Consider the following 13,254-nt stretch of genomic DNA (forward strand, 5'->3'; position numbering starts at 1 on the left):
TCTCTCTGGTCAAATATGAACACTGCATAAATAACAATAGCAAAAAATGTAGACATGCGAGGGTCAATGTTTTAAAATGTTTACTAGTTACAGCGAACTACTTTTCCCACAATTAATTTCTATTAAAATACATTTTTTGTTCAATTTAAGGTACTGAGGTTTCTAAATCACCAAAGATCTTCGTAGTTCTTTCACCTTTCTTGTGCGACTATAATGCAGCTTGGGTAAAAATTAATAACAAAGATAACATTGTTCAATTTACGCGTTAAATTATGCAGTGTACATACTTGAACCATTCAATCAACATATTGTGTATTTCTACACTATTTAGTACCACTTGACGTGCGTGTCAGCATATTTAAGGCCGTCTTCACACCCGACGCTGACGACAACCACTTGGCCCTGACACGTCTTCCGACACGACCCCCACGACCCTGTGACTGAACAAAAAATGCCAAAAATACAATTGAAAGTCCAGTCATTTTATATTTACTTCAGTACCTGTATGTTTTTTTTTTAAATGTTTACAATTTTACACCATATTATGTTGATTTAAATTATCTAATTTCCAACTTGTTTTTTTTTGTCTATTTATACTACGTATCCAGTACGTCTGTTAACTTATATGTTTTTTTAGTCTGGACATATCTAAAATTAAGAACAAAGATTTTCTTTGCTTAATAATGCATTTATGATTTTACTTCTAAATTTAGTAATTTATAGGAGAGATCGTGTTTGTATACAAATTCTATTTTTAGAACTGATAAGACAGTGATCGGGTGGGCAGAAGCCGACCGTCCATGTTTTTTGTAAACAGTGATGTTTTTCTAACAGTCTAAACTTTCTTAAAACACAAATTACATAAATAATTTTTTCATCAATGGAAAGGTTATAAAACAAGCAATTTATTTATTACTTTTAATTGTTATTTCGAAATAAAATGGATTAATTATGAATGCTTAACTTACACTGTTTTTCTAAAGGTTGTGAAAATCACTACGCCGCTTTTAAAATTATATGTCATTTAAAACGGTTATTCATTGAAAAAAGATATTTGGATACAAAAATATGAAGATTGTTAGTATTTCAAATCTTTTTGAATTTTGAAAATCCATAAATGAGCAAAAAAGTTATTAAAAATTAAAAATTCTGATTCAATAGCAAACGGTGTTAAAATCATTTGTTTTGCCAACCACCAGATAAACAGATGTTAACGCGTGACGTCACGGCGATCTCTCCTATTGGATGAATTAAAAAATTCAAATTTATGAATAAAGTTATTTGTGAAGAACATTTTGTGTCCTGGGATTAGCTCCCTTCCACTGTAAACTTTGGCTAAGAGTTATAAGCTTTATCAAAAATCTTCTTCAAGTGCATTAACATGACAATTGGGGTGTTTTCATGAAGTAATCAAATTCTATATTTTACTGTGTGCCTTTTAGATTATCTATATGTTTTTTTTTCTTAAGTAATTGTTCAGAATAAACAGTGCTTTCTTTAAAATATCAATTACCTTTCGGTAAAAGACTGGTTTCAATATTACAGTTCTTTAAAAGACTGGTGTCATATTATGGTTGGGCAAAAAGACTGGTTTCAATATTACAGTTCTTTAAAAGACTGGTGTCAATATTATAATTGGGTAAAAGACTGGTTTCAATATTACAGTTGTGTAAAAGACTGGTGTCAATATTATAGTTGAGTAAAAGACTGGTTTCAATATTACAGACCTGTAAAAGACTGGTGTCAATATTATGGTTTGGTTCCAATATTACGTACCCAATAAGTAAGTACCAGGTGACATTTTAATAAAACTTTTGTTCGTAATTTTGTCTTTTTAGATGGAAGAAACTCTATCAGAAAATGAAGGGGTAAATCCCATAATGCGGCTAAAAATGATTTTATGATTTTTCTGTTTATCTGTAAATAAATAGGTTATCATGCATGGGTAAAATCTGATGATCATGCAGAATTGCACTTGTTTGCAGGGGTCACCTGGGGTGGCAATTGTACGACTTGCCCATGCAACTTGTCTCATAGCCCATACGAACAAGTAAAATTTCACTGTATTTTTCTATATAAACATTTACACGGACAGGTAGACAGTAGCTCTTGGCAAAAATGGACAAGAAAATAAAATCCTATTTTGCCGCCACTGGCTTGATACATGCATCATTTTATCATTTTATAGCAATGTTTTTTTTTGTATTTTAGTTACAAGGAAAGAAAGAAAATCTAAGTTTGCAAAAGTTTGTTGAATAAAACCTTAACTCCATGATAGAAATTGTATGAATTAATTTTGTAACCTTTTATCATCTCATACAAAATACAATGTCTTATAATTGACCTTTCATCAACCTTCCAAAGTCTGAATATAATGATATCTGTAACTGAATCAAATGATTAATTTATGTCTGACATTAAGTCTATAAATTATCGAAAAAATACATCATGGTATGGTACACATTTATTTGGCACAAGGTTAATTTAAGATTGTAATAACTGAAGATAAAATCTACATGTTTCCATATATGAGCCGTGCCATGAGAAAATCAACATAGTGGGTTTGCGACCAGCATGGATCCAGACCAGGCTGCGCATCCGCGCAGTCTGGTCAGGATCCATGCTGTTCGCTAACAGTTTCTGCAATTCCAATAGGCTTTAAAAGCGAACAGCATGGAGCCTGACCAGACTGCGCGGATGCGCAGGCTGGTCTGGATCCATGCTGGTCGCATACCCACTATGTTGGTTTTCTCATGGCACGGCTCATATGTATCACCAGTCCACAATAAAGCTTTTACTGAATGAATTTAAGTTTATAGTTCTAATCATCTCAAGTAAGCAATAATGTAACTTGACCACTTGTTTCAGAATTCATCTTACCGGTAATGTTTTGTTTGGTTTTTTAAAAATAATAAATACTTCTTTTCAAATCAAGATATCCTTTCACTTATCTACAAACAAGTTATATGTTTTATGTTGAAAACACTGTCAAATTATTATGGGTTTTTTTTTGTTTTTTTTTTTAATTGTTTTTCTTCTTTTCTATTATGTTTTGTTTACATTCTACATCAAGTAAATGATTCTGGACATGTACAATAAATTTAAAATGCATACAAACTAATCATCACAATGAAAGAGAAAGTATATAACATACATGTACTAAAATGAATATCAATGTATTTATCAACATTGGGTTCATATACAATACAACCAAACTCGCATCATATATTTATAAAAAAAAAAATTGAAATTTTAATCTCTAATCTTACCATATTATATTAATCTCTAATCTTACCTTGTTACAAGCTTACAGTATCAGGATACAATCAATGTTTCTGGTTAAATATAGTATAAGACTTACCAGTGTAATAAGAAAGCAACGTTCAAAAGAATCTTATAAAACTTTTGATCATCTTTATTCTAGGAAAAATTTAAATTTTGGCTACCTTACCAGTCAATTGTAATTCTTTCTTAGGTAAAGTACAGACAGAATGTTAAGCAGGCATAACTGGGCACTGCATAACTGTTATATAAACACGTTGTTTCAGAGATGCCTTCACCCTGGATTTCATTGCGACCATAAATGATTTTTCTGTCCTCAGTTCATACTACTCTTGCTTCAACTGAACTATATTAAATAATTATACCTAAATTAAGATAAATAAAGTTTATTGTGTACCTGTGTAACACTGCACTTGGAAAATTTGTAAGTTACATAATTATAAATCATAATTATACTTACATGAAATGGTTTTGGACAATATTACGATTCGTCATATTAACCAGTATTTAGGTTTTTACACCTTGAGGATCTGCTGACTTACAGTATTTTTATAAAACTGAATGAAGTCCTGGATGAATGCTGTTTCAAACCGTGTCCCACAATACTCTAGGCCTGACTGGTCCGACACAAAAATCAGGCCTAATATTGCAGTCTACTGGTTTTTTTTTAACAGAATTTCAACATAAAACAAATATCTATTTGAGCCGGTCTGGTTTTACTTGTACAACTTTTGATTTGCGCCAGATCATATTTCTTAAAAACTTGAGTCACTTGAGTCAGACTGGTTTTATCTGAGCAAGTATTGCTGTGAGCCAGACTGGTTATATTTGTACAACTTCTACTTTGAGTCAGACTGGTTCTATCTAAGCAAGTATTGCTGTGAGTCAAACTGGTTATATTTCTACAACTTCTACTTTGAGTCAGACTGGTTCTATCTAAGCAAGTATTGCTGTGAGTCAAACTGGTTATATTTCTACAACTTCTACCTTGAGTCAGACTGGTTCTATCTAAGCAAGTATTGCTGTGAGTCAAACTGGTTATATTTGTACAACTTCTACTTTGAATCTGACTTTTGCTACTTTTGTTTTGAGCCAGCCTGATTTTGTAAGTATTACACGGAGTAAGAGTGTCTTTATTTTCCACTAGATCTGAAATATTGCTTCTTTTATTTGGACAGGTCTTATTTGGACAAGTACTGCTTTTAGCAAGACAGCTTCTTTTTGTGTAACAGTGATGCACTTTTCCCGGACTGATCCTATTCAATCAAGAACTGTTTTAAGCCAGGCTGGTTTTGCCGGACTGGCTTTACAACCACAACATCTTTACATAAATGTTATTCGGAGATTAAACACTGGTTGTATTGTAAATGAAAACCCTTTTTATCCCATACATAAGTTCTAACCATACAAATTTATCTTACCTGAACCACTATAACAGCACTTCAGAGTAAAATAATACCAATTAGTAGCAATTGAAACATCCAGAAATAAAAGTCTCTAAAGCAAAATTCATAACAACTATGTTGCTATGACAAATTTAAAAAGTAAGTGATTTGAATATAAATTTTTACAATTACAGGATTATATTTTGATTCTATAATTTAGTTAGAAAAAATAAAGTTCAAAATAAAAAGCAAGTAAACGCTTTTTATATTTATAAAATGTACAGAGGTTATTCTATATAAATTTGAAATTTCACAGAAGAAATGTTTGAACAGGCTGTTCATGGGTGATCTAAACTTTTATGAAGTCAAAAATGCTGAGGGCTAGAGATAATTAAAATTGTGTACGTTCACATGAAGAAATGCAAGCAAATTTGGACAATATTTCCTGCAAAAAAATGGTCCCTGAAAACAAGCGCACCTGATTCTAACCCATGTTTCTTCTCGGCAAAGTCAGAGACTCGGCTTATAAGAAAATTCATATGTTAGAAGCAGTTGTACTGGAAGCATGTACATGTATATGATATTACAGAAAGGATTTATCGCTGTGAGCTGTTACCACAGGAATCAATGGTACATTACAAAGACATTTCAGGGAAACTGGAATCAACTGTTAGAAAAAAGGCAAAATGGCAGCAGTTTTACATTACACTGTAACCTCCCTAGAGCGGACACCACCAAGGAAACATAACTAAAATATGGTTGTTTCTCTATGAGGTCAGTTAACCACTGCAGAAGTGTTTTTACTATAGGAACCTTCGTTGAAAGGTGGTTGCTCTTTAGAGGTGTTGTTAACAGAGGTTCTACTATATAAATTTTTATTCTCCAGGATTCTTTTGGCAGCAGCAGCTATGAGAACATACTTTTAATGACTTCTGGTAAAAATCTATATTTTTTTTTACTAATCTGATATTTCAAGGCACTTAGTTTTAATGTCAGGAGATTCCAATTTACCTGTTTCAATTGTGCTGAAATGTCAAAACATATCAACAGCTTGGATAATGCCCAAAAATATCACACTCACACTTAAACCAAATGTTAAATTATAATGAACAAAATTCTTCCGAAAGTTTTTTTTTCCATATTTCTTTTTTTTTTCAAAATCTGATATAACTTTTAAGTAATTACATATAATCTGACAATACTTATAAATTATTGAAAAACAAAAAATTAACAGCACTTCTTAACTGTTATATAAAATTTGACAGCACTAATAAATTATTACATCAAATTTGACAGTAATGTTAATTTCAAATAAAATTTGACAGCATTTCAAACAAATTTTGAAATTAAAAAAATGTGAAATTGTTTGAAAATTAAGAAGAAATGTCATACAGAATTTTGATGAACATGGATGGAATTTGAATGAATATGTTTTCATTGGCCGATTAGAGCTAAGGAAACTTTGAAAACGGACGGTCATGGAGATGGAATTGTCGTTTTACTGTATATGACACATTACATAATATAATTTCAAAATAGCTGACATACAAAGATATGAACCGGACACGCCAATCAATTGCCACTGAATCCTTAAATATGACCAGTTAAGTTTTATTGAACGTTGATTTTGAGCTAAACTTTTGCGTGCATGTAAGAAAAAGTTCTTCTTAATTGACTTTTAAGTTTTTTGTGTTTTTCTGGTCATTGAAAAGTAATGAGTACGGACAGAAAATGCACATACAGTTGAAAAAATTTGACTTTAACGTCAGTATTGCAACCTTCAACTTTGTGCATTAAACTCAAAACCTGGGTCTTGCCGCGCAGCACTTACGCATTACACAGATCAATGCCAAGTTTGAAAATCATAACATCTGATGGACTACAAAAATTAACGCTGGACAGTTTGCATTATTCATAAAAAATTATCCTTTTATGGATATTATGACTTGACTTTGAAGTACGGACTGGGTCTTGCGCCAGGACAACGTACATTTTATGTTGTACACATTCATGAAAGTTATTGAAAATTCCATCATTGATGAAAAGTATAAAGCGTCACGGAATTTTAATTGACGACAAAAAACAGATGAGATTTGGACTGAAAACCACAACTGAAGCATACGACATTTTCGTTCAAAATGTATATGCTTGCTTCTTCATGGGGCATAAATTAAAAATTTGTGATAAATCTCCAAAATAATATTTCATAAAAAAAAGACAGAAATAAATTTGGACATACAGAATTGATATAAAAATGGAAAAATGGAATTTGTTAAAAAATATGACATATGTACCTATTCATTTCCTACACATTAAGAGCTAAGAAAAATAGTGAAAAAGGAGACTCATAGGGAAGATGGAATTGATCTGGATTATTTCTTATACTGACTAAATTAAAAAAAAAATATGAAAGTAATTAAAAAGGTGCACATAAAAAAATTGAAAAGTGATATTGTTCAAAGCAGAATCCAAGTGTTTGTCCAGCTGAAATCCTTATACATAGTACTGCAGTATGCTTTTATTGAAGTGGTGGATTTTGTCTTAAAACTATTTTGAACTGTTGCATGTTTAAGAAAAAAGTTCTTTACATTAATTCAGAGCTTTTAAGTTTTTTGTGGGTTTTTTTCTGTTTTTTTTTCTACTTGAAAAGTAATGAGTATGGTTTCAGATAAAAATAAAAACATAGAAAAAAAATTGTTAGAAAAATATTCTTATCTCTAATCTGTGCAGAATAATTGCAAAACTCCTCAAAATTTAGTTGCATATAAACTCTAAATACTCTGAAAAGAGTTCTCTCCCCTGAGCAACACACGCCAATTACCAACAGATAATGAAACCTAAGGTTGCAAAAATACATAACTATTCTGTGATTTTTAGGTTACTAATTCAAAAAATTAACGCCTGACAGTTTTTGCATTATTCATAAATTCAAATTATTCATATATTTACTGGAGTATTATGCACTTTGACTGTATGCAATTGTAGTTAGACTGATTAATATGCATGTGCTTCCAAATATGGACAAGGTAACATTTCTAATGTAAATCTGAATAAAATCATCTGAAGAAAGTTGAGTAAAACTTCATCATTTATGAAGGAACGTAATAAAGCAAGTCACTTGGTAAATTTTAATTTGATAAAAAAAAAAAGTGATTTTTTTTTTGATTTTGGACCTGAAAAACCACATACTGAAAAAGCATACTGCAATTTTGTCACAATGGTTAATAGCTTGCATTCTTCATGGAACACTTTTGTCATAAAACTTCCTACGGTAAAGATTTTGGTGGTATTAACTCCTCTTTACAAATACATTTATTTTCATTAATGATATAAAACTCTGCATGTAATTTCATTCATTTTATGGTGAAGTTACTTCCCTTGGACTGCCAAATGGTACTCTGATTTTAACTGACTATGCCTGCATCAAACACTTTTCAAGTCATCAAAATTTTATTTGAAGAAGATGACAGAATGTGTAATTTATATACAGCGATCCACAAACAATCTATCTGAAATTAACCCGATTTATTAATAATGTCATATATGAAAGGTGTGTTTGGAATTTTGAATTTAAAGTTCTAGTTGACAAATTATTATGCCAAGTCACAATTATTTACAAAAATTGAAATCTGTCAACCATGCTGTGTAAACATATTATCACCTTTAAAATTCTACATCCAAATTTTATAGGCTTTAATAAATTATTCATAACCATACCTACAGATTTTCACCTCATGGAAAATTTTCCGAAATAAAATGCGTTAAATGCAGATCAATTAAATTTCTACCTGGTTGAACAGAAAAATCATTAATAAAATTGTTTTTTTTATGACAGCAGATTTAATGTACCGGTACTTAGGTTCTCTTAAAAACCGCATGTAATGGATCATAGATTGATAACATGCAGAGTTTTATGAGAATTTTTTTTGTGTCAGCCAATGAATTAAGCCCTAAACATTTTTGACGATGATATGTGTTGATAATGAGGGGAGCGAGAAAATATTGGTTGTCATGGTTACCTGACTATCCAGCCCGATAATAAACAACATGAGGAAAAATAACACCGACCACAGTGGTGAGATCGGCAACATGGACACAGCTTCTGGGTATGCTACAAATGTCAATCCTGGACCTGTAATTGAAATAGAACGAAAGTGATGAATCAAACAAATTAAAATACAATCTGGATCAAATACATTCATTTGACTTAAAAATAACTTTGATGTCTAAGTAAGAACATATTTGCCTTCTTCGGGAAATTATGTCATTTGGTAAATCTAAAAAGAACAGATGATCTGACAGATGTTGGGATGGTAGTGGTCTGGATTGCTGTCGCAAACTCACTATGTTGGTTTCCATGCAGTCGTATGTTGATAAACTTATAAAATTCAGAATCAGAGTGAATTCCATACCTTGTGTAACCCCATCTCCACTGACTTTCCAGTCTCATGAGCCATAAATCCAAGAATGGAGAAAATCACAAAACCGGCAAAGATACTTGTACCACAGTTGATAAATGGAACTAACATGGCATCTCTATAAAGACAACATAACAATAAATGCAGATTACAGAAAGATAGAAATATTGCTTTTCTTAAGTCTAGAAATATAATTTATAAGCATGTCCATAAAATATTTTCACAGCCTGACTCACAGAACCATAGCTTGGTCAAAATATAATGCAAAATTAATGGAGGTAAAAGGGCACATGGGGGCATAAGAATCTCTGACATTTGCCATTTGTTTTCCTACATATCAAGAAGTCATTAGTGAGGGTTTTTTTAGTGTTTTTTATTTTTATTTTTGTATTATATAAAAGTTTGTTAGTTTTGTTGAGTTTAAGGTCACAACGACGAAGCTATAGGTCATATGGCGACTTTCCAGCTTTTGATGGTGGAGGAAGACCCAAGGTGCCCCTCAATGAATTATTTCATCACCGGTCGGTACCTGGGTAGAACCATCGACTTTCCATAATCCAGCTAGATGGCTTCCACATAAAAGAATTCAACACTCCAGGTGAGGCCCAAACTCAAATTGTTGAGCGGCAAATGATTTGAAGTCCACTCAGCCACAGAGGCGAATAAAAAGACTATCCGAACTGTTAGAGCAAAATTTTGAAAAGATAGAGATTATAATAATTTATGACTTTCTCGCAACAGTTAACAGTTAATAACCCATCTATCCCGTTAATTTTATTACCTTTTTTGAAGTACACATTTAATTTTTTCAAGTTCAAAAAAATTAAGGACTGTAAACATGAGTGTTTGCACAGTTAGAGCAATGCATGGAAATATATACTGTAGTCACTTCCCTGTTTAAAAAATATTTCAAACATGTCGATACTGGCAGGAAACTAAACTGAACTCAATTTGATTACCTGTAAGTCAAGTTAGTATTAACAAAGTTATGAGAACACAGTTAGGGCCTCTGTCATTGTTACAGCAAGTTGAAGTTTTTCAATCTATCATGTTACATCCTGAGTTAGCAACACTTGACAATTAGTAGGAAGATCTTATTTATCTTATCCTCTACAACTTCAAAACAGTTTGCACAAAAAAACATAAAACTGTATTCTCCCAAATAAACACCCCATGAAGCTAAGAATTTTTCTGAACAGCCAGCTTATTCGATACCTTACTCTGAAGTAAAGAATATGGAAAAATTCGTACATCATGTTCAGTTAACCTTCAATCTTAAATAACGTAATTTATTTGAATGAGATTTTGCTTTTTGTTTAGCATTTTATAATGTTTTTAAAATATTATTACATTTTGTTGTATATTGTAACAAGGAAGCATCATTAGGGATAGTACGGTATTTGTCCTCCATTTCAAAACTAGGTAACTATTGTTGAATATGCAACAATGAAATACTTTTTAGAGCAAGATGAATTAGCGAGTTCAAAAAATATTTTTAGAATCAATTCAGTATGACCAAAAATAAAGGTACATTAATTTTTTTTTTTATAAAATTTGATCTGATTAAGATACATTTTACATGTACATTGAACATTTGTTAGCCGAATGGTTACATGACAATGCGTAGATGGGGCATTGTTAAGTCATAAGAATAAGTCAGCCGATTCGGACTGTCCTTGATGAAGACAATATGAACTATTCATTCATGATTCATCCACGTCACAATCACGAAAATCTTTATAATAGCATACCATTCTTATCATATTAAATATCCTCAAGTCATCGACTCTTGGCTACGTTGGAACCACTCAAGCGTTTAAAGTAATTACAAACCAGCAATATTATCAACTATATAATGTGACATTAAAAAATCTAAAAGGTATGGCCAGTAAAGGTTAAAGTTTCACACATATTTCTGCAATAATATTCTTGAAATTTTGTAAATGATGATGCTGCTTAGAAACATTAGTAAATGTCCAACAAGAAGCACTAAAAAATCTTTTCGCAGTTTCTGGGATATAAATAAAATAATCTGTACATTATTTTCAATATACCCCCCCCCCCCCCCCCCCTAAAAAAAAAAGCCCTACATCATCATGGAAATGAACTTGTAATATTCAGCTATACCACTGACCCCTATAGTGTGGCTGTATTAACAAGTAAAGTCCATCGCTGCAGATGTTGTGAAACCCAGTTTAAAGACAGCATCCTTGACACTACCAACGTATTTAAATACAGATTAATACATCATATATTTCACATTCTCCGTGACAGAACACCTAAACATATCAAGGTGACTGCGCATATAAATAATTTTGCATTGTTTCAATTACATTTTACCTGTAATAAAAGCATTTAGAAGTTTAATATTCATGAACGGTTGTTAGACAACAGCTATGGTTTGCCTGGGAGAGCTCCACATAAGGCTATATGCAAAGCAGAGTTATGGCTCTTGGTCTACTTGAACATTTTTAAGGTTATACATGTAGCTCTTAAAGTATTCTAGGAAAGTGGACTGTAAGAAAGATTTATCCAAGCAAAAATACTTTTCACTGTATAATGTCAAAATTACAAACATGTTAAGATCACTGAAGTTAAGGAAATCTACACAAGAAATTGGGAAAACTACAAAAAGATGAAACCGACGGAAAATCAACAACAGGAAAAACAAATTAAAATGCTTTAAGTGTTAAAATGTAGTTCATGTATAAGGCAACCACAGTGTGCAGTTCAATGTGTTAATAATAACTTTAGTTTTGACAAATTTACGAGAAAATTCAAGGATAAGTATCATGCAGAAGTTTTATGAGACTTTTTTTTTTGTCAGTTTACAGTTTATTTACAGTTTCAGCCAATGTCATATTCAATCTTCCTTCTAAAGTACCGACAAAGCAACTTTCAATTTGTTCTGTTAAAAAATGTTAACCATAATCAAGAACATCAAAGCTTGGAAATTTTTATGACTTTGGTGTAAAATCTGAATAACTAGATTTTTTTCTGTCCTTGAAGCTGTTTGGTAAACAAACAGAAAAACATCTAGACAGGTATTCACACTCTACCTAAACAACCTGGTAGTTTGCCAAAGAAATGCACTTAATCCACAAAACATCCTGGGAAATATTACTGGTTACCTGTACAGTTCATTGACAAGATTTTATCATACCAGAATATCTGTGCAGTGAACAGATATTTTGTCCGGGAGGTAAATCTTAACTGTCAAACATATTGTCTCCTCAACTTAAATACCATTGTATACTCAAAATATTAGATATTATTAATGAACCATCAAACTATTACACCAGTCTAACTTAACCCTTAGCCTGCTGCAGGCGAATTTAACAGCCTTTGCAAACAGCTTGGAACCAGATCAGACGCCGATTAAATCGGCGTCTGATCAGGTTCCAAGCTGTTTGCTACTCTGACAATATTTCTTCCAATTTTGGAGCAAAACTGAATGAACTTTACAATTTTAGCAGACGACATTTCCAGCAGACGACAATTTATCTAGCATGCTAAAGGTTAAAAAGCTTGCAACAATTTGTATCATACAGATATACACATCTCAAATGCATGACTGTGTGAAAACCATGCTTGGCTTATCAACAACCGGTATTTAAGCCACAGCAAGGTTTCAAACTTGTAACGTATGAAACAACCGCAGCACCTTAAGCAACAAGAAAATCAACTACCAGTTTAACTGTATGAATAACAATCTGTGCTGTCAGAGCCATCTCTAGGACTCTTTCTTATTTGCATGCTGTTCAAATATTCGCATACAAAATTACAAATAACCTACTCAATCAAGTTCAGACCCTTGAATCAAAGTGATCTGGCAACATTGACGTAATAAAAGATAACAGAAATTCTGTTGTTTTTTACCTGTAAACATTATGTTTGAAGTCATTGTATGACGCCATAGTGATGATACCGCCCCAAGCCATTCCAACACTGTAGAAAATCTGCAGAGCAGCATCTCCCCATACCTGTAAGCAGAAAGGTGTGTTAGTACGTTCCAATTCCAGAAACTAATTACCCTGGTTTATCTGCATGCTTGCCAGGTGAAAAGCATCTTTATAAGGAACTCTTTTCTCCGAGAATAATATCATTTTTAACCAGAGTAATAGAAGCTTGAATTTGCAACCCCTGATTATGAAGACAAGCATCTGTAA

General features: G+C 32.1%; 1 protein-coding gene across 1 annotated transcript in view; it reads right to left on the reverse strand.

The window, feature by feature from the left end:
* Nucleotides 1–13,254, reverse strand: part of LOC123557485 (sodium- and chloride-dependent GABA transporter 1-like) — a 43,788-nt gene that overhangs the window by 14,055 nt on the left and 16,479 nt on the right. The window contains exons 7-9 of the mRNA XM_053543801.1: nucleotides 12,965–13,068; nucleotides 9,095–9,203; nucleotides 8,687–8,821 (exon numbers count right to left, since the gene is read on the reverse strand). Of these exons, the coding sequence (XP_053399776.1) occupies nucleotides 8,687–8,821; nucleotides 9,095–9,203; nucleotides 12,965–13,068 (348 nt within the window). The remainder of the gene's footprint in view (nucleotides 1–8,686; nucleotides 8,822–9,094; nucleotides 9,204–12,964; nucleotides 13,069–13,254) is intronic.

The sequence above is a fragment of the Mercenaria mercenaria genome, chromosome 5 (assembly GCF_021730395.1).
Source record: "Mercenaria mercenaria strain notata chromosome 5, MADL_Memer_1, whole genome shotgun sequence".
NCBI classification, from domain to species: Eukaryota; Metazoa; Mollusca; class Bivalvia; order Venerida; family Veneridae; genus Mercenaria; species Mercenaria mercenaria.